At 41.0% G+C, this 21,901-nt stretch overlaps 1 protein-coding gene across 3 annotated transcripts in view; it reads left to right on the top strand.

Annotated features, from left to right (window-relative positions):
• The first annotated feature begins 2 nt into the window (after window positions 1–2).
• pola1 (polymerase (DNA directed), alpha 1) overlaps window positions 3–21,901 on the top strand; it is a 45,092-nt gene continuing 23,193 nt past the window's right edge. The window contains exons 1-33 of one of the 3 annotated variants that reach the window (XM_077509742.1): window positions 3–342; window positions 797–924; window positions 1,052–1,148; window positions 1,221–1,298; window positions 1,383–1,498; window positions 1,788–1,850; window positions 1,996–2,097; window positions 2,193–2,325; window positions 2,407–2,563; window positions 2,780–2,949; window positions 3,025–3,137; window positions 3,869–3,982; window positions 4,057–4,131; window positions 4,217–4,355; window positions 4,448–4,602; window positions 4,720–4,804; window positions 4,892–4,953; window positions 5,150–5,239; window positions 5,323–5,439; window positions 5,610–5,785; window positions 6,424–6,553; window positions 6,637–6,756; window positions 6,861–6,951; window positions 7,024–7,148; window positions 7,217–7,366; window positions 7,454–7,576; window positions 16,054–16,086; window positions 16,892–16,984; window positions 17,076–17,281; window positions 17,366–17,498; window positions 17,590–17,721; window positions 18,795–18,969; window positions 19,084–19,265. In XM_077509742.1, the coding sequence (XP_077365868.1) occupies window positions 294–342; window positions 797–924; window positions 1,052–1,148; window positions 1,221–1,298; window positions 1,383–1,498; window positions 1,788–1,850; window positions 1,996–2,097; window positions 2,193–2,325; window positions 2,407–2,563; window positions 2,780–2,949; window positions 3,025–3,137; window positions 3,869–3,982; window positions 4,057–4,131; window positions 4,217–4,355; window positions 4,448–4,602; window positions 4,720–4,804; window positions 4,892–4,953; window positions 5,150–5,239; window positions 5,323–5,439; window positions 5,610–5,785; window positions 6,424–6,553; window positions 6,637–6,756; window positions 6,861–6,951; window positions 7,024–7,148; window positions 7,217–7,366; window positions 7,454–7,576; window positions 16,054–16,086; window positions 16,892–16,984; window positions 17,076–17,281; window positions 17,366–17,498; window positions 17,590–17,721; window positions 18,795–18,969; window positions 19,084–19,265 (3,912 nt within the window). In that variant the 5' untranslated portion in view covers window positions 3–293. Of the gene's footprint in view, window positions 343–433; window positions 487–796; window positions 925–1,051; window positions 1,149–1,220; window positions 1,299–1,382; window positions 1,499–1,787; window positions 1,851–1,995; window positions 2,098–2,192; window positions 2,326–2,403; window positions 2,564–2,779; window positions 2,950–3,024; window positions 3,138–3,868; window positions 3,983–4,056; window positions 4,132–4,216; window positions 4,356–4,447; window positions 4,603–4,719; window positions 4,805–4,891; window positions 4,954–5,149; window positions 5,240–5,322; window positions 5,440–5,609; window positions 5,786–6,423; window positions 6,554–6,636; window positions 6,757–6,860; window positions 6,952–7,023; window positions 7,149–7,216; window positions 7,367–7,453; window positions 7,577–16,053; window positions 16,087–16,891; window positions 16,985–17,075; window positions 17,282–17,365; window positions 17,499–17,589; window positions 17,722–18,794; window positions 18,970–19,083; window positions 19,266–21,901 lie in introns of those variants that run through there. The other 2 variants (XM_077509741.1, XM_077509743.1) reach the window with 2 other exon arrangements.

The following is a 21,901-nucleotide window of genomic DNA, read 5'->3' as shown; positions in this document are numbered from 1 at the left end:
ACAATGTTTATATAAAATTTTTCTACAAGGAAGGTTCATTGTTTCAATAAAGCTTCGTGGAAGAGAGGGGAAAAAAGGAGTAGGGGGAGTAGCCGACTTTTTGTACAACACTCCCACCGTGTGGACAATAAATGCAATAGCATGTTGTCGTCATTGGTTGTGATGTCACTTCCGGCACATGACTTTCCCCGGGAAAACCATTTGGCGCGGACTTTCTTGTTATTGTGTTGGATGTGCTGCTGGTTCCTCGTTTAGGAGCTTTTAGCGAGCGTCCAAACCGGACTAAAGTAGTCATGGCTCCCGTCTCGAACCCCGACAAAGATACGGACGCACCGGGCGGAGGTTGTCTTATTTTAGTTGTCTTCAAACCTTCAAAGCGTGGCTGAAATGAGCTAACTCGGTGGTTAGCTTACCTATCACGGATGCTACTGTGTCTGCGTATGCTAACCCAAATCTCTAGTTTTACGTTTTCAAACAATAATTCGGGTAATAAATAAGTTCCCGTCGTTTTATTAGGGTTTATGGGTTATGTGTTGTCACTTGTTCCCTTAGTTTTCTATACACATATGTCACAGGCGAAGTATAAACTTATTGCATAGAATTTGCTCGGAACAGCCTCAGTGTACACACACTATGTAGTGCTTGTTAAGAAGACTGCCATTTTCAAATATGCTCATTTATTGGTATTTTGAGTCACTTATGGAAAATAAATACATTTAGAATATTTCTACTCCTCAAACCTTGACACGATAACTGTGGACGTGGTAAACTACATATGTATGTGTCTCCTTGCCAGATGATGTCGGCGATTCCTGTGGTCTGGCCAAGTCTCGCTCCAGACGGGAGAAGAGGGAGAAAGTAGGGAGGAAGTCTGCTCTGGAGCAACTGAAAAAGGCCAAGCGAGGGGAGAAGATCAAGTATGAGGTCAGCGGATGAGTCAATTTCAAAGTGATAATGCTCTTGAAATCATAAAATACGAGAATGAGTGTCGACACATTGGAGGCATGTTTGTATTCATCTCATAAGAGTATTAATTTGATCTATTTTGCAGGTGGAGGAGTTAAGCAGCGTGTATGAGGAAGTGGATGAAGCACAGTACTCCAAGATAGTCCGGGACAGACAAGAGGATGACTGGATTGTTGATGATGGTGATGCTGCAAATATCGCAGCAATCTATGTAGTCAGTATTGTTCTCATTTATTTATTTTTTCTTCTTTCAGATGGAGTAGGGTACGTGGAGGACGGCAGAGAGATCTTTGATGACGATCTGGATGATGACGTGGTGGAAAAGACAAAAGGTATTTCGTATTATTACATCATACATCATATTCAGTCATTTTCTATGCAATTTATCAGTCTCTCGATATTATTTTCCTTGGCAGGAAATTCTAGCGGCAAAGGAGTCACTGCAAAGAAACAAATGAAAAAAGTAGCAGTGTCAAAGCCAAACAGCATTAAGAGCCTCTTCATGAACAGCAATGTCAAGAAGCCAGCAGAGGTGCATCATAGTTTTCTGTCTGCTGTATATAATACTATAATGTGTTTACAAAGGGTTCAAAGTTTGAAGTTCCAGTCTTACGCCACCTTTGTCGGAGCACATAGTCTCTTAATTCTAACCTATACAACTTCGCAAAATACGTCACAATTGCAGTAAATAATTGTCTGGAAAAAAAACAAAAACATAAAGGGAAGTAACAGAAAGAAATGGTTGCTTACCTTGACATAAAACGTAAGACTATTTTATTCATGTTATTTATCCATCAATCCTAAATTATAACCTCTTGCAGAAAGATGTGGACTTGTCCAAGGATGATCTGTTGGGAGACATTTTACAAGACCTGCACTCAGAGGTTGGTAGAGAGATAAATATGTTTTCATGTCAACAAATGTTTTTGTCATACTTTTTATTTTTTTTATATATATTTTTTTTTTAATAACTTGCTGGTTGCCCCTCAAATTTCCCTTGCAAATATGTCTTGCTCTTTCCCCATCCAGAAAAGCACCATCCTGGCTCCTCCACCTGTGGTAACACTAAAGAAGAAAAAATCCATCGGCTCACCCATGAATCCGTTCTCTATCAAGCCACAGATGGCCAAAGTAAACTTTTCAGTTGTTTAAATGACAGCTGTGATTCGTTGGGATGACATCTGTCAAATGGGCTTTAGAAAAACAAAAAATGTTTGTCGTATCAGGAGCCAGCTAAGGCCAAAGTCATCCGTCCGCCTCCTCCTGACACCCAGAGGCCAACAGCTACTTCATCTCCTCCCTCAAAAAGAGCTCCAGTAGTGGAGAAAGAAACAGAACCAGTCCAGAAGCAAGAGGAAGGTGCTAAAAATTGTGCACTTATTGATTTACTCTTGTTCTGACTCTTGGACTAACTTCACTGATCATGTTTACCCACAGTAGCCGAAGATCTGGTGTTTGACACGATGGACTTTGATGAGCCGATGGAGGTCGGACCTGAGGAGCCTCCGGGGCCTGCGGTCAGACAAGAGGCCCCATCTGAATGTAAAACAGCCGTTGTGGCGCCAGTCAAAGAGAAAGCTCAGAACGCAGCCCTCATGTGAGTCCTTCCGTCCTCGCATATGCGAGTAAGCTTTTATGGGATGTGACGGAACCTGACTGAATGATCAGCTCCGTCTGCGAGCGCTCTGTAGCGGCAGGTGACGTCACTAGACGGAATTTGGCATCCGACTAAGGCAATGGAAGACAGAATCATGAGTGCTTGTGTACTTTTTCTGTGATTAACCACTGCTCCAATTCTGGTTCTGCATTGCAGCAAGACGGGAGGCTCATGGGGGCCGGATGATGGAGAGAGTGCAGTCACCGAAGCCACTGCAGAGGTGCAGGTGGACTCAAGCAAGCTGCCACTGGTGGAGGGTCCAGATGGCGAGCAGGTTTTCAGATTCTATTGGTTAGATGCTTTCGAAGACCCTTATAATCAACCAGGTATGGCAAGCTATATCCTCTGACATATTGCTTGGATATTCCTCAAGCACAGCCTGACTCTGTTTTGTCTTGCAGGCGTGGTGTACCTGTTTGGAAAAGTGTGGATCGAGTCGGCCCAGGCTCATACAAGCTGCTGTGTCTCTATCAGGAACATCGAACGCACCATGTATATCCTACCACGTGAATTTGTATGTTGAAAACTCTACTATAACAATTAACACTTTTTTTTTTTTTTTTTTTTTTTTTTGTTAATACTAGAGGTGTCGAAATTAGTGTGTTAATTATGAGAGAATTTAAAGTTCCTTCAAGGGCACCAATTTTTTTTTATTAAAGACTGCTCTTTACTTGGAAAGCCTGTGCTGGGGGGAATTACACTCGCAACGCGGCAGGCACGCCCACGTCAAGATTTAGCGGTCGTAAATGTAATAATAATGCCTGTACTTGTGGAATGGGCTCAAATTGTATTTTACAATTTTAAAAATGTGCAGAATTTCACTAGTTACTTCATGTTGAAGAGATTAGATAGCGCTTACTGAAAAGAAAAATACACCACCAATGTCTTACAGGTGCAATTATGCCATCTAGCGGCAGTAAAATGACCTCACCACAAATCAATATTACACTTGTTTGCATATTTTTTATTTTCACTCAATTTCATGAATTATGAAATGGCTATATCGGTGACTAAAAGATGCAGCCATACTTCTTAGTTTCACATTTTTCTCACTTTTGTAAAGAGTATGAAAATTAAAAAAAAAAAAAAATTGTACATTTAGATCATAGAAAATTTGTGATTAATCGTGACCTAACTATTAAAATCATGCGATTTGATTACGATTACAAATTTTAATCGCCTGACAGCACTAGTTAATAAATGTGAATGAAATATTCGTTAAGTGCTTATGTGTTCACCTCACAGAAAGTAGACCCCAAGACGGGGGAGGTGTGTAATACGCCTGTTGGAATGATGGACATCTACCAGGAGTTCAGTGAGCTTTCTGACAAGTACAAGATCATGAAGTTCAAGTCTAAGGTAATCCTCCCAACATTACCTACACCACAGCGTGTATATTTTTGTGTCAAATATTACACTTGTTTTGGCTTCAGAAAGTGGAGAAGAACTATGCCTTTGAAATGCCTGATGTGCCCACGCAAAGCGAGTACCTGGAAGTTCGCTATTCAGTGAGTAAACGCACGTTATAGGGATTTTTTATTTTTATTTTATTTTTTATAAAGATTCAAACATTAATCTTACTTGTTTTCGAAGGCTGAGTTCCCTGCTCTGCCGCCTGACCTTAAGGGGGCAACATTTTCCCACATTTTTGGAACCAACACTTCCAGCTTGGAACATTTCCTCCTTAGTAGGAAGATTAAAGGCCCGTGCTGGCTGGACATCAAGACACCGCGTAAGAACAGATTAAATAAAATGGCGCACCGCTATCTATTTCAAATGTAGCGATAGATAATATGTATTAACATGTTTGTGTGTGTCTGATAGAGCTGCTCAATCAAGCAGTCAGCTGGTGCAAAGTAGAGGCTCTCGTCCCGAGAAGTGATCTGGTCACCGTGGTCAAAGACTTGGCACCACCGCCGGTCACAGTCATGTCTATCAGCCTCAAGACCGTCCAGAACCTCAAGACTCATCACAATGAGGTCAGGATTGATTGATTTTGGAGGACAACAAAATACGTAAACGTTTTTTTTTTTTTTTTTTTTTTTTTTTAAATCAAAGGATACGTTTGTGATTGAGTTTATTTTCCCCTTGTGCAGATAGTTTCCCTGGTAGCACTTGTCCACCATAACTTCCATATGGACAAAGCTCCACCTCAACCACCTTATCAGACTCATTTTTGTGGTGAGCTCCTGCTAAGAATTCTTTTGTTCATCGCATACTGCCAAGATGAGGACCACAGGGCTCATTAAATCAAATTTTGTCTTTCAGTGGTGACGAAACCGACCGACTGCATCTTCCCATATGACTTCAAGGATGCGCTGAAAAAGAAGGTGAGCTGGCACAGAAGGGGGTTCATTGACATTCCTGAGGAAACTGATGAGATTTAGTACACGAACGGTGCCAAGTAAATCAGACTTTAAAAAGATAATCATGTTCAGTCATGATAAGTTTGGTGTGAGTTTAGTTGTATGATGCCTTTCAATGATGTTTTGAAACCAACACACTGAAGTTCTCTTCTTCTCTTAGAACGCTAAAGTGGAGATAGCCACCACAGAAAGAACTCTACTTGGCTTCTTCCTGGCCAAGATGCACAAAATTGATCCTGATGTTCTTGTGGTATGCTTTTGTATTTTTCTTCACATCCATGATATGTTTAATCACTTGGTTAAAACAAAACTTTCCGCTTGTTACTTTTTAAGGGTCATGACATTTTTGGCTTTGACCTTGAACTGCTACTGCAGCGAATCAACTACTGCAAAGTTCCGCACTGGTCCAAGATCGGACGCCTCAGGAGGGCCAACATGCCCAAACTAGGGGTGAGGATTAAAAATACACGGTGTGGCTTTTTGTGTGTGTGTGTGTGTGTGTGTGTGTGTGTGTGTGTGTGTGTGTGTGTGTGTGTGTGTGTGTGTGTGTGTGTGTGTGTGTGTGTGTGTGTGTGTGTGTGTGTGTGTGTGTGTTATAACTGTTTTCTGTTTGCTTGCAGGGCCGCAGCGCCTTTGCGGAAAAAAGTGCCACCTGTGGCCGCCTTGTGTGCGACACAGAGATCTCCGCAAAGGAGTTGATCCGCTGTAAGAGTTACCATCTGACTGAGTTGGCTGCGCAGGTGCTGAAAACGGAGCGAGCCACCATCCCAGAGGAGAGCATCAGAAATCTTTACAGGTGTCACATTTCATTAGGTCCAATGTTGATGTTTTTTTTTTAACTTCTTAGAAAGGTCTGTTTGTCTTCTAATATGGCAAAGCAAGTTGCAATTTAGAGAAAAGTCTCACCTAATGAGAAACTTTCTTGTTCTAACGAGAAGGTTTTCTCGCTTGGGTAAGACTGTAAAATGACTCTACCTGCGAGCGGTAGACGTCAGACGTTTTAAATTACTCTCAAACACACCCTAATGGTGATGACTTACAAGTACAGCAGCAATGTTGTTATAATAAATTCCTAGGTGAAAATATAACCAAACTAGGTCCATTTTCACACAGAAATGCAAACTGTCACTCGAGGGGCTCCGTGCATAGTGTGAACTGTAAAAGGAAATTGTACTTTATATTCAATTCCATTATTGTTATTGTGCCAACCAGAAACTACTTCATCAGTCGCTTTCACCTGACAGCCTGGGGAATTATTTTAAAATGGAGTGAGATATTTTTTAAAAATACCATTTGTGTTGACACAGTTATTTCCTTGAATCCGAATATTTGCTAAACATTTATTTCTATAGACAGATATGTCTCATGTTGTGGACATTGACTTATTTGCATATTATTTACAACATTAAATTTATGTGACTGTCTGCGTGCCAGTGATTCTCCTCATCTTCTCTACCTGCTGGAGCTGACGTGGACCGACGCCAAGCTGATCCTCCAGCTAATGTGTGAGCTCAACGTACTGCCGCTGGCCTTGCAGATTACCAACATTGCCGGCAACATCATGGTAATGCGTGATTCCGCTGCCCACTCACATTTCAAGTTGTCTTTCAATGGGCAAGCTTAGTCACCTAACTATTTTCCCCGCAGTCTCGCACTCTGATGGGAGGTCGTGCTGAAAGAAACGAGTATCTGTTGCTTCACGCTTTCCACGACAAGAACTACATCGTTCCTGACAAACCGTCCTTTAAGAAACTGCAGATGGAAACGGTAACCTCAAACACACCAGAGCACCTTTTTTTTTTTTCTTTTTTTTTATCTCGTTTTGTTAACATAAATGCTTAAACATGACTGCTCTTTTCCAAATGTCTCAGCATGAAGGAGAAGAAGATGTTGATACCGGGAAAGGGAAGCGTAGAAAGAAGGCCGCCTATGCTGGAGGGCTGGTGCTGGATCCTAAAGTTGGTGCGTGTGTTTTGGATCATTCTGAACTCTTTTTACTTCATATCTTGAGTTAATATAAAATCCTTGTTTCAGGTTTCTACGACAAGTTTGTACTGCTGCTCGACTTCAACAGCCTATATCCGTCCATCATACAAGAGTTTAACATCTGCTTCACCACCGTGCAGCGAGCGGCTTCCACCAAGCAAAAGAAGAGTCGGGTGCGTGCAACTTGTCCGTTTGTTCGATCACTTAGGTGTAAAGTGATGTGTTGTTTCTATGGCAACAGGAGGATGAGCCAGAAGAGATCCCAGAGATTCCAGATTGTGACTTGGAAATGGGAATCTTGCCCAAGGAGATCAGGAAACTGGTGGAACGGCGCAAACACGTTAAACAGCTGATGAAACAACAGGACATCAACTCGGACCTTTACCTGCAGGTACACACCAACGCAAAATCAAATTCAGTTTTAACAAATGAGCAAATACTTAACCAAAGTTGAACCCCGTTTATGTGTCTTTCTTAGTATGACATCCGACAGAAGGCTTTGAAGCTAACGGCTAACAGCATGTACGGCTGCTTGGGATTCAGCTACAGTCGCTTCTATGCCAAACCGCTGGCTGCCCTGGTCACGCACAAGGGCAGGGAGGTAAGTCCGGCGAGCACACCTAAATACATTTTACATCAGTTAACACAGAATAGAGAGAACCTATATTGCTTAACAAATTTGTCCTAATATGGACATTTTTTTCTTACATTTGCTACGAATCAGATTTTCAATGGTAATTTTTCTGTGCCGCCACTAGTATTATGTTACAAGTGATATCCACAAGAGAGCACTGCTGCATAATTTTTCTTGTCGACCACCCATGCCCTCCTTTCCTAGTTTTTCCATTAACACCGCTGTAACTTTCGTTTTTAAAATTAATTCCCAAAATAAATATTTGTCTTGTCTAATGTAATGTAAGTATTGTCTGTCATACATGGCACTACATACAAAAATCTCCACGTTAAATCTGATCTAATGACTTCTTTCGACACTCGTTAATGGAGTGTGCACATGCTCAGTAAATAGGTGCGAAGAGATGCCCGCATGACATAAACAGCTAAATGTGGTAGTGTAATTGAATACTGCACACACACACACATTTGCCACACTACTGCTAGCAGGCACGTTCATTCACTCATCTCAATAGTGAACATCCAAGTGGAGGTGTCGGGCTGCCACGCGGGAGTATTTCATTATTTTCGTTACACACGCATTGTGTTCCCTAATGGAGGGCGGGGCCATAATTCTGTGTGTTCTTGTTACTTTGTCAGCTCACTTGTGCTTGCGACGTAGTACAATTTGTGTGTCTTGATTGGCTCGTGCAGGTGGGATTCTCTGGGAGTTTATAGGTTGCGGACAACTTTTATTGCATTTCATCTTTTCTTGATGCGTTTAATGTTTTGTTTTTAATTCATATTCTCCATTTTCATGAGTTTAAAAGGTGTATTGTATGGGAAATACGCCTTTTGGAATAATGACTATCGCCGCCGATGGTATGGAGGGGAATTACTTCTCGCGCATGCGCTTAAGTTACCTAATAGTCGGGGTCGGTGTGGTGTGTATTGATGCCATTTTTGTAGGAGATGTGCGGACGTCTGGGCCGACGCCACAGGTGGTAGGCGTCGTTCACATTCGGCTGATATCGGAGTGGTGTATCTCGGCCTTTAATAAGGACAAATGCGATATCAGGACATATGGGTCTTACTTTAAAATTATCTGTCAGTTTTTTTTTTTCCTGTAAATTTTATGCATCAAAAGTACTAGGGATATTGGTGACTACTCAAGCAGTGACTACGTGTACTGGTATTGGTCTGAAAAAGTGTTATCAAACATCAAGATTCTATTAAAGTTACGTTTTCATCAGCTAGATGAAACTATAAGCCAGTAGAATTCAGTCTGAACCTCTGTTTCACCAAATTAGTCATTTTAATTGAGTTTTCTTGGAGCCCTGACATCATATAGCTGTCAGCCAAGCACTTCTCAGTAGTTTCCGACTGCAGCAAGACAGAAAGGCCAGCTGGCATTTATAAGCGGCATCCTGATGTATTTGCGGCTATCGCCGTTTGCACCTCCGCCCCCGTTTTTAATCGCCACATTTGCACTCTACTTTGGTATTGTGATTTAGGAGACTTTTTATTTTTGTAATTGTAACACTCGCGCGCCTCCGCCTAAGTGCAAATCCAACCCCGCACTGCTCCCACTGCTCTGTAGGTAACGATTTAGCGGGGAATGTGTATATTAGTCGATTGGCTCTTGTCTTCTCAATCTTGTTTTGAATTGAGACTGGACGAATCAGATTGAAGGTTACAGGTTTCAGAGACTTGGTGGGGCTGAGTTGGAAAGGGATGACAGGATTTTTGGCCGCACTTATCGATTGTGTCAAGACCCCCCCCCATCCGTGCACCTTTTTTTTTTCTCGTTTTTGTATTTTTTTTTAATTTTTTTATTTTTTTCCCCCCGTTTGATCTTATTACATGTGAATAAATGTTTGGGTATGTTCACATCCATGTTCGTGTACGTGGGTTTAGCGTATTTCGCGCGTGTGCGCACAAGTGCTACTGCCCGAACTCTGCCCTTTGTCGGCGGACCATTTGTTGTGGGCCAACTCTGTCCTGGTATGTGTGGGTATTAAGGAGTAAGAGGAGGTGGGGGCACTGGTATTAAGAGGAAGGTGAAGGTTTAGGATTACACGGCCGTGAGTCTGCCGCAGATTGATGTCCCGCTCAACCCCTCGGCGTTATTTCGGGTCCTTTTGTATGTTTGCCAGAGAAGCGTCGGGCACAGGGGAAGAGTTATATGAGCCACAGAGAACAAGCGGTTATAATTGGCTGCTAAATGCATCTGTCACACCAGGAAGACATTTATTGTCTAGTGAGTAGTGGCCGGCTGATCCATGATGTCATGCTTGAAATACGTAGACGTCATAATTATATATATATATATATATATATATTTATATAAATAAAAGGGGGATAAGTTCCTGAGAGGATCTATCAGCTTGCTGGTGTTAATTTTCTGTCCTGGTGTTAATGTTGTTACTTGCTGCAAATTGAGTGTCTGCGAGCAGTTAAGGGCACTGCAAAACTAAGCACATCACTGGCTTTTACTTTGCTATTCATTTTATTTTTTTATTTTTTCTGGAGTAGCTTTCGGCTACTGATTATAAAAAGTAACAGTGTGTCGTCCTAATCAAGTGATGTAAACAAGCAGCCCGCTGGAAGCCGCTGATTGTTTTGGAATGCATATTGGTTTGACCTTTGACTTTTTGCCAGCACATCTGACAACTGTTAGCAGGTGTGTGTCGGGTGCAGGATGACTCCCTAAAAGCCATGTAATTGAGTCTCTGTCCTTGTGTTTAAAAACAGACTGACAGGAGCTCGTAGTTGACATTATTGGATGGCACGCACGGCGAGGGATAGATGCGAGCTTGGATGACACGGGCGAGGGTGCCGTGAGGTCAGAGTGTCGTGAAGGTTAATCCCACCCCGTGTGAGTGTGTGTGCGCTTGTAATCAAGTCAAGGTAAATATTGCCGCCCCCGCAGTCCTCCTTTCAGGTTTCGGATCATTCCGCTTGTCCCACGATTCACAAATCATTCCCCCCGAATTAGACACTGGAATCCCGCGACCATCCGATCATGTGTCGTCTGTGTCTGTATGACTAAATAGTGTTGGCATCGTTCCTATAGTAGCCACTGGCTTCGAATCATTTTTACATTTCCTTTGATTAGAGATGGCCGTTACAGGTGTACGTGTGTCTGTGAATGTTTGCGTGTTGGTGTGGAAACGAGGGCTGCATGTTTCCACGGTCGTCTTGTCCCCCAGCCCCCTCCGCACTCCCTAAAGAGGTGGCTTTACTCCGGACTTAACAAATAGTCACATGGGAGCAGCGCTGCTATTTTGGCTCCATTAGCTGGCCGTGGTGGCAGACGATCGAGTGGGACAAGATTTCCACATCCGGACTGTCACTTCAGTCACATTTGCTAATGAGGCCTTGTGAGATGAGACTAATGGTTGGGATTGTACTTTACAGTGCATTAATCTAATGTCTGATATGTCAATTGCGGGAGCTCATAATGAGAGAATAGGAAGTTGTTCTAATTGGCTCAATAAAAGATTTCCTTGGTCAATTGTTAGCAAAAGTAATAGTCAGTTTTCAATTGCTTAATATTGATATTGATGGCTGAAACACAAGAAAATCTGATTTGTATCTCCAACTGGAAATCTTGCAGTTCATTTTATTGTAAATCAGGGTTTCTGTGGGTCATTAAAAAGCCTTAAGTCATTAAATGGATTTGGCTAAAATCAAGACCTTAAATGTCATTAAAAAAAATAAATAAAAAGAAGCATTAAATACAATGACCGGTGGCATTAATAATTTAAATACAGTTGACGTAAAAACATTGTTCATTCTTTTTTTTTTTTTTTTACTTATGTTGTGTAAAGGAGTCATAACACAATTTAGCAACACTAAATGTGATAAACACTTAACTTAACATTTACAATGAACAAAATTACCTGGAGTCCACAAGTTGCTTCATGTTCCAAATAACAATTGCGCTGATTTTGGAAAGAAAAAATGTACCGTTCCTGTCACTAACGTCCAACATGAAACACTAATGCCACCTAGTGGCAGAAAAATTACCTCAACACAAATGTATGCCTTAATGCGTTCCCTTACACAATGGCACTCGATTTCTCAAAACACAATCTTCTGTCTGCTCTAGTCTAGCAAAATACCAAAAGAAACAAATGCGCACAGTTTTATTGCGCTTTGCGCTAGACTTGCCTTAGGCACAAAAATGGGACCCAGTGTGTAGAAGTTGTATTTTGTGTTGTTACTACACAAATGAAGATTACTAAGATTACTCTTATTATTAAAATCCTGGTTGTGGATTAGAGAAAATGGTACGAACACTTCACAACATAGTTACCAAATGATCAAGGTATTAAAGGGACTTGTTTTCTGGGTATACTTGAGTTCTGAGCACATGTGATGTCATTTTCAGTTGACAAGTGGTAAAATGTATTTTTAAAGGTATTAATACAGTATTGTACATCAAAATTATGAAGCGATCAAATTAATTTTAGACAAAATTTTAAATTTATACTGCTGTACGTAGGTAAATGAGTAAACTATCCCTTTGAAATATTTATTATTGTGGTATAAATTGATTCGTGAACATTACAATATTTTCATCCTGTTGGTTTGGCTAATTGCCATGTAATAAAAATTCCAAGCATACCAAAATAGATCACAATGAACCATGTAAAAATCGCTCACTTTTCTTATTGGTTCCAAGGATGTAAAAATGAAAGAAGTAGTGTTGCTTACTGCTAGCATCCATCAATGGTCTAATTTGGTTACATCCCGTCTATAGTTACATGATCGTCAAGGAAATCATGACAAAAACATAAACCCAGTTCTTGAGCTGCTTTTTAGATGACAAAAGGCGGTTTAATCATTTTCGTCAGAGGCCACTTAACTGCCACAAGTAAATTAGCAATTTGGACGTGAAACATTGCTTATTTGCTCACCGTCACACAATTGACTTTGGCTGTGTCAGTGGCAACGCGGCGACGTCGGAATGCGTCCTTTTCCATCTGTCGGTGCGCCGTATTTTCTAATTGAGTGGACCGCAGGCGCATTGTTGTTGTCGTCGTGGAGTTATTTACATTGAACGCCAGCATTTGTGATCTCAGCCGTTGGTATTAAATCAGAAACGGCCTTGTGGCAGGCTGACCCGCCCCGGCGGTAAACATGAGAACGCGGCTATGGCATCTTCCCAGACAGGTGTGTTTTGGGAGCAAAAACCTTTGGTGCTTTTGTGCGCAAAAATGTCCACATTAGCAGTAAAGGCAATACATCTTTGTAGTCAATCTTTTTTTTTTTTTTTCGCAAATATTTCTCTTTTTGTGTGTTTGCGCACATGGCAAGGCAAGTTTATTTGTATGGCACATTTCATACACAAGGCAACTCAATGTGCTTTACACAAGGAAAGACAACACATAAGCATCAAGAAACAGTAGTTAACATTCAGAGGAAGAAAAATAAATGAAAATAGGTTACAAAATTTACTAAAAAGAACATACAATAACAATCTTAAATCATTATTCGACAAACTTTAAAACATTTAACGTAAGGAAGTTTAAAATAATAAACACTTAATTAAAGCTGTTTAAAAGTCCCTAATCAAAGGTATAAGAAAAAAAGCAAAGTTTTTAACCTGGATTTAAAAGCATTTACACTCGGGGCTGACTTCACTTCTGTTGGCAGCCTATTCCATCTGTGTGCGGCATAATAGCAAAATGCAGCTTCACCATGTTTGCTTCGAACTCTGGGTTCCACTAGTTGGCCCAAGTTTGTAGATCTCAGAGCCCTGCTTGGTTTGTACTCAATCAGCATTTCTTGGATATATTCAGGACCCACACCATTTAGTGATTTATAGACGAGTAGCAGAACTTTAAAATCGATTCTACAGCATGAACTCTAACCCCACAGCACTGACAGCGCCGCTTTTTCTCCACAGGTGCTATTTCAGTCAGGCCATGGGTCGTCCCAAAATGCTTTTCATCAGGAGTGCTTTTCAAAACAATCCCAACTGTTGTCCCAGGCTCCTTTTTACAAGGACTCTCGGTCACAGTGCAGTTTGACACGCTAGCCCCTCATGCGCTTCTCCCGCCTGGTATGCAAATGGAGACGTAAGAGGAGATCGGCACGGCCCATTCCATCTTTTTGCGGATCCAGTCGCAACTCAGCCGAGCAGGTCAATTAAGGTTGATGCTGCAAATCAGTGACTTGTCTGGTGAAAGTTACAAATGAGACAAAGTAGAAAAGAAGAAATTGAACTGCAATTGAACAAAAGGCATCTGTTTGATATTGAGTGGTCACTCCTTCTCTGTTAACCCGAACTGATTGATAGTGTCCAAAATAGTAGTTACTTGAACAAGATTTAAATTGTCAGAGATTGAAGTTAATTTTGCTTTAAATGGCATATAACTGTGTACTACAGCACTTACATTCCTATCTCACGTTTTTAATACATCAGTGAAACTGAGCATTATAACATTTATAAGGACATAATGTTTCACGCAGCCCCTGTAATGGATTTCATTAGCGTGTTGGTGTTTTGTGTCGAGATGAGTGCTCACACCACCAGTTGCACAGATTCCAGTGTCATGGTCAAACGACTTGTCTTACACGCGGCCCATTCCTCTGGGCGGCCTGCCCTGTTGGAAGTGACAGCGTATGGAAAATGTGTCTAAATGAGTCCGCGCATTATTTACATCAACGCGTTCTCACTTTGCTTTGCCTCACGTTGCTGTCGCCCTCACTTTCCCAGGATTTGTCTATTTAGCACTTGTCTGGCCTTTTTTTTTTTTTTTTTTCCTTTCTGTCTACCCACTGCTTATTAGACTCAGAACATGCTGTTTTCGCTGTCTTTGGTCACAGATTTATGAAGGAGCAAAAGTGCCTGAATAAAAAAAAAAAAAAAAAAAATGAAATAAAATAAAAGTAGAACATAAAAATATAATTCAAAAATTAAGTACAGAAAAATAAATATAACTGGTAATACAAACAAAACTATATACACTTAAATAAATAAATAAATAAATACAAAAATAAAAAACAAGTCTCAAAAAATAAATGTATAAATAAATGTGGAAATAACTTCAAAAATAAATCTATTAATATGATTTAAATATCAGTCAATAAAAACAAAGGCTCCGCTCATATTTATTTATTTCATGGTGCAGATGCTGTCAGCATGAAATGCTCACTTACAATTTTAAATCGATTTGTGAAAACTGATGAAACTTGGCTCTCTTCTAATGCTAATTGCTGCAAAACGGAAACAGATAGAAACATACTTTTTTTTCCCTGATGAAAGAAGAGACTTTAATCTTTCTTTTGATAGGTTCCATGCTTTTATAGCAATTGAACACAATATTCTGTGGGCCTTGCAAAATCAGTCAAAATCCAGCAAAACAGCCGGGAGCGAACGGGACTGCTTCTGTGAAAATGGCGGCGAGTGAATGAGTTAAAAATCTGAATAATCTCTTATTTGGATTTTTGAGTGTTTTCATGACCTTGCAAAACACAAATATTGCCAATATTTGGGTTTTCAGATGGAAATGTAATCTTTGTCATCGTTATCCAAACAAAAAAAGAAAAGAAAAAACTTTCGCAAGTGATTAGTTGAACTCTCTCCTTACCATCTTATTTTCCTTACACCTGCCTGTATGTCTTAATAACCTCTGGTTTGAGGCTTTCTCCACCGGTAAAGATCTTTGACTGATTCTCTCCCTCATTATTAGCATGTCATTGAGTTGTTTAGTCTGCGAAAAGCCTTCTACCACACACTCGCGTCTTGAGACGTTGACCTTGTTGTTCAGCCTCTAATGGAGCAGGCTGTTGGGTGAATGACTCAAACGCCCGCCTTTGTACAGTGGCATGTGTCACCCCATAAAACATGCTTAAGTCCCACTCTGGTTTCAGGGAGTGGATGTACCCCACCCAGCAGCACCCTTCCCTTACTCTGAAATAGCCCTCGTCCTTGTCCCCGCACACCGCTCACGCGTATGCCGGCGCACTTGATTGAGGCGCAGATTGCCAGTGACGGATCACGCGAGCTCTGTCCGGTCTTCGGACCCCTCCCACTCTCAGGTTAAAGACTCGGGGCTCACACCTGTTAGGATCATTTTCGCTACTTTGTACACAGTGGACAGCCACTGTTAACAGTCTTTTGTCCTTCAAGTCACTCCTCGGGTGATTGAGGCCATTACGAGTCATTAAGACGAAGTGTGTGTGTGCGCGCGTGTGTTTTGCCCAGCGTGGATGTGTGTGGGCTGAAAAGATGGCTGTCACAGCACGCGCTCATAATTGCCCTGTTAGCCAATTATCCCCCGTTTAAAAGAAAATCACCTGCTCTGCTTTTGTGTCCGCACGCACGCACACGGTAACACATGAAATGATATTGAGTTATTATACTGTTTGTTCCTGTTGTTTTTAAATGTGCGATGTTGACAATTTTGTTCTAATCTATTTTTTTTCCCCCCTGCATCTGTTCTCATTCAGATTCTGATGCACACCAAAGACATGGTCCAAAAGGTTGGTACACCTCATCCATTCATTTTATGACACTGAATACTTCATTTGTAATTTGGTTTATACCAAGGGTGTCAAACTCATTTTAATTCAGGGCCACTTTCACCTAAATAACCTATAAATAACAAGTCAAAATATTTATAATTTTAAATATTCATTTTATTGGTGCAAATAATTACGTTCTGAAAATATTAGCTTGTTTTATTATTTTTGCTCTGGCCTAATGGGCCAAATTGGTCCTCCTGACGGGCCGGATCTAGCCCGCGTGCCGTATGATTGACACAAGTGGTTTATACTGTAAATCATCTTATAAAGTCATAGACCAAAATATTAGCAACATTGCTGAGAAGGCTAAAGATGACTTGACTTATCTTTGATGTCAAACATACGGCGCTCGGGCCAGAACCGGCTCATCAGTGGATCCAATCTGGCCTGTAAGAACAGAACTGCAGTTTTTTGATAAAATTAACGCTTGTTGCTATTTTTGGCCACTTGGGGGGTCCATTGACAACCCTTTAAATGACGTTCTTGAAATTTGGCTGTTGCTCAGGATTTGATGCAAAAATCTTTGCACTTATTTTGTTAAGAAATTTCTGATTATTCTGCAATAATATAATAATAAATGGGAATATTTTCAGAATATATGTGTAGTTATTTGCAGCAAAAAAAAAAAAAAAAGGAAATATTTTGATCTGTCATTACTTAAAGCTTTTTAAGCCACGGACAAACTGGCCTGGATCAATTTAGATCAAATGGATAGTTTGTGAATTATTTTACGTTTTTTTTTTTTTTTTGATGTTCTTTTCAGATGAACCTAGAGGTCATCTATGGAGACACCGACTCCATTATGATAAACACCAACAGCCGATCTATGGAAGAAGTCTTCAAACTGGGCAACAAGGTGGCTGCAAAACAAAAACAAAAAAAATCACACTTAATCAAGACGATACATTGCTTTTCTAATACTTTTTGTGTTCTTTTTCCCGTCTCAGGTGAAAGCAGAAGTGAACAAGTTGTACAAACTGCTGGAGATTGACATTGATGGAGTGTTTAAGTCACTTCTGCTGCTGAAGAAGAAGAAATACGCCGCTCTGGTGGTGGAGCAGCACGGCGACGGGCGCTACAGCGTCAAGCAGGAGCTCAAAGGTCTGGACATAGTTCGGCGAGATTGGTGTGACCTGGCCAAGGAGTGTGGCAAGTACGTTCAAGTTAAAAACCAAACAAAACCTGGATTTGAGTCGCTCATACTCGATTACAAGGGGCTTGCTCTCTCCTGTTGCAGCTATGTAATTGGTCAGATCCTGTCAGATCAGAGTCGTGACATCATTGTGGAGAACATACAGAAGCACCTTGTGGAGGTGGGAGAGAAGGTAGCCAGTGGGGCGATACCTTTGCAACAGTATGAGATAAACAAGGTAAAGGACATTTTCTATACTTAGCAAAGTTCCATTTGTCATTACCTTCCTTATACTTCCTCCTCCACGTTTTCCCCACCTCCCCATGCAGGCACTGACCAAAGATCCTCAGGACTATCCAGATAAGAAGAGTCTCCCCCATGTCCATGTGGCTCTGTGGATTAACTCCCAGGGTGGGCGGAGGGTCAAAGCTGGTGACACGGTCTCTTATATCATCTGCAAGGTGTGTTCAGTCATTATCAATACGGAAACAAATTACAAGTGTGGAGTTTATTTCCCCCTTGTTGTTTGAAGGCTTCCACTCTTTTTGGAAATTTCTTACCATTTTCACGAATCACATGCACACAATTAGGGATGTCCAATATCACTTGTTTCAGGTCGATACCAGTACGAGTACTCAATCCCGAGTAGTCTCAGATACCACTCGTACTTTTGATACATAAAATAAATCAATAAAGAATGATTTCAAGAAAGACTTGTATTTCCCTATATTGCATAAAATAAATGTCAATCTTCTGTTATCTTTTTCAATTTCTATACGCACTTATAGATATTGCGGGCCTCTGTTCAGTCATGCATGCTTTTAGTTCCTGATTGTAAAACGGTCACAAGAGTTTCGGCCGCTGTAGCGAGTACGGAGACCTTGAAATAAGGCAAGGCAAGGACAAGCAAAGACACTTAAAGCGTTAACAAACACACCAGTTAACAAAAAGAAAAAAATGTTTAGAAGACCTTAATCAAAGTTATAGGAAAAAAATCCGTTTTTTTTTTAACCTCGATTTAAAAGCATTTACAGTCACTTCGATTGGCAGCTCCATTTATGTACAGCTAAATGCAACTTTGCCATGTTTACTTTGAACTCAGGGTTCCACTATTTGACCCACGTCTGCAGATCTTAGAGCGAGACCGGTTTTATATTCAATCAGCATTTCTTTAATGTATTTAGGACCCAAACGAGTCAGTCATTTACAGACCATGCGGTAGCAGAATTTTGAAATCTATTCTCACAGTTTCTGGTCTTTTTTTCTTCGAAAGGCGTTTGATTTGATTGATGCCAGGGCTCTGTGTGGCCCCCACTTTTATTCATCCGCTCCAAAACCATCCAATCAGATTTAACGGCCCTTACTCCACTCCGTCTTGCTGGAATATAAAATGGCAGTTGTCCAAACTGTCTACCCCTGATTGATTAATTGATGAATAGGCGTGGCATGTTACTTTTATATCAATGGCAGTGATCATTTATTGATGACATTTAAGTGTACGTTTTTGTTGTTTTGTTTTGTTTTTTACCTGCAGGATGGCTCCACATTGGCAGCCAGTCAAAGAGCGTACGCTTTAGAGCAACTCCAGAAGCAAGATAATCTCAGTCTGGACACGCACTATTATCTGGCCCAGCAGATCCACCCAGTGGTGTCCCGCATCTGTGAACCTATTGAGGGCATCGACGGCGTGCTCATAGCCACGTGGCTTGGTAAAAAGCACATGTTGATCATGTTTAGATGATTCTGCTGCTTCGCCCCAAACGTTTCTGTGAATGTGAAAGGCAATGTTACCGTTTGTTTGATTGGCCTGCTGGCGACTTCAGGTCTGGACCCCAGTCAGTTCCGGTCTCATCAGCTGCACCAGAGAGAGGAGGAGATGGACAGCACTCTGGGAGGGCCCATCCAGCTGACCGACGAGGAGCGCTACAAAGACTGCGAGAGGTTCACCTTCACCTGCCCTCAGTGTGGGAAGGAGAACATTTACGAGAGCGTGTTTGAAGGAGCTGTGAGTTTGTTTTCCTTCACTTTTTTTTTTTTGCTACATTTCTCTCATCACAGAAATGGTTGTTTACTTTAACCTGTAGGGATTTTTAATACCAAAAAAAAGGTTTGGATTTTCTAAATAAGATATTTTTTTCTAATTAGCTTATTAATCTAATAAATTTTCGTTTTTATATTCTTTTAATTTGTAGTTCCTGATCGTAAAACGGCTACAAGTAATGGTTGCCGTCACAAGTACTGATACCTTAAAATAAAGTTGGTATCGTCACAGATACGACACCTGGCATTGGTAGTCAACCATCCCTACTTATAAGTGCTCAAATTGTTGGTGCCTAAAATGTTTTAATGAGTTATGTGAGTGATAATTTTTACCATAGTTTTATTTTAATAGAACACCTGAAATATGCCACACGCCGACTGCACACCTCACAATCTAATTAGACCCAGCAATTGTATGAAAAATTTACACATGCTTAGTTTTGAACCACCTTTTCAGTTACGCAAGACTTGAACATGATGTTTATTAATGTGCGTGTGGTGTAGCATGGCATCAAGTCAGATTTTGGTGTGCTAATTTAACTACATGAGTGGGATATTTAAAGAACATCCAACTGTTAACATCACTTTAAAAAAGTTAAAAATGGTGAATTAGGAAGCAAATATATGGAATTGTCATACTTCAGTCAATACAATAATAAACCTAATCTGGATAAAGGCCAAGCCAAAGAGATTGGTGACATGTTAAGAGTGGCACGCTCTCATGTCCTGTGATGAGAGTTCTAAGTGGCTAAAAGCAGCCTCGTTGTGATACTTGGATAGAGCAACACCTAAAAGATGTGGAGGATGCATTCCATCAATAAATGTCAAGCAGATGGTCAAGACCCTGCAGAGATTTGTGGCTAATAAAAACAAACTCTTGAAATCACTTCTGAAAATAGGTGTCCATTGCAGACGGCCTGGCCAGTTCGTTGCTCTCCGGTCCCGGATAACGTGTGCTCTACAGACTGCACAATTTCACTTAGTGTATGTCGCTGCAGTGCAAACACAAGTTGTGTACCGCTTCAAGTACACAAAGCGTGTTCGATTTGAAATGCTACAGACATGATTGTTTATTTGGATCATTAGTGAGGATTTGAACTGGTGAAATTGACTGCTAAGCAGATCAGTCAAAGAACGGTGATTCATGGTGCAGTCACCCTCTATATTGTGTCTCTGCCTGTATTTTTAGACAGCTGCCTGGCTCCAATACGGACTCTGTTTTCATTGGCATAGTTTGGACACCGCAACTTGAAAAGCCTCTCCTTAACCCCTGCCGTTCTGTAGACACGCACACATACAACTACGCACAGATATTCTACCATTTGTCAGGCCAAGGTTATGTATGCGCTATCAGCTTGTAATGAGGAGTAGGGCACACAGCCTTTTCTTGTCTTAAAGGCTCTAATAAACCTGACATCCCCCCCTTTATCCTCTGTTGGCTTAAACAACTTCCATTAAATCAGTGGTTCTTAACCTTGTTGGAGGAATTGAACCCCACCACTTTCCTATTTGCGAACCCTTCTTTTTCAATAAATATCCCCCACCCTCAAATTCAAGACATAGGTATACGTTAAATAACGTCAACAAATTTTTGTATTTTTATTTTTTTTCCCAGTGCAACGTCGAAGTGCAGCACTGCCTGGTCAATGGGTTCTGGAATCTAAAACACTCTAAACTATGGCCAGCAGATGGAAGCATTGTATCTGTTTTCGTCAATGATCAAAGCCTCTGTCATATCAAAGTTTTTCTTTGATAACGTGTGGCAGTAAAAGAGTTAAAAGTGTTTTGGTGAAGGCCGGTCGGAATCCGTCAGTAATAAGTATCCGTACGGAAACACGAAATATGGGTTCCGGCAACTTTTAGTTGCTGCAAAAATGTTGCATGCATTTTTGCGTCAACCAATTATTGTGGCTGACCCAACCGACTTGGTCGACTTTTTTTTTCTCAACAGCCCTATTACTACATATTAAAGAAATTACACGACGTACCAACACAACCTACAGATTTATTTCGCATTGAAAATAAACCCAACATGGAAGTTAATTGCTTATAAGACTTAATTATCCATGATATGTCTTACTTTTTTGTGCTTTCCCTACTATGTGAGTCACTGATAAGACGGTAAGTTAATTAGGGCGGCGAGCATGCTCAGTGAGCAGAGAAGGGAGGACAGATGGGCCTTGACACGTAGCAAGGGATGCTGGGAGGAGGCGGTGACAGATGATGGAGGACAGACAGGGGAGGAGAATCGTTTGATGAAGGTGGCGGGAGAGCCGGGCAAAAGCTGGATCGAGCCGCGGGGATTTCCCCCCCGAGTTCACTTTTAGCGGCGCGACCTGTTAAATCAACATGCACATTATCATGCAACAGTCAGCTGACATAGTAAACCGTTTAAAAATGTTGAGGGGTGCTAACGTGGGCTTTTAGAGTCAGAAGGAGACTTGGATGTCAAAGATATGTTCTTTGGGTCACGTTGTAAGCCCCACACACGAGATTAATTGCAATTCCTCTGCAAGCCTGACATCAAGACGAGCGTTTCATAGTTTTATTTAATTGCTCGGTCATTAAAGAGCTGGCAAGTAAAGTAAGGAGGTGCATAAT

This window comes from Festucalex cinctus, chromosome 20, assembly GCF_051991245.1.
Source record: "Festucalex cinctus isolate MCC-2025b chromosome 20, RoL_Fcin_1.0, whole genome shotgun sequence".
In the NCBI taxonomy this organism is placed as follows: Eukaryota; Metazoa; Chordata; class Actinopteri; order Syngnathiformes; family Syngnathidae; genus Festucalex; species Festucalex cinctus.
The sequence above is the reverse complement of the archived record's forward strand: the minus strand, read 5'-3'. Positions and strand labels throughout refer to the sequence as shown.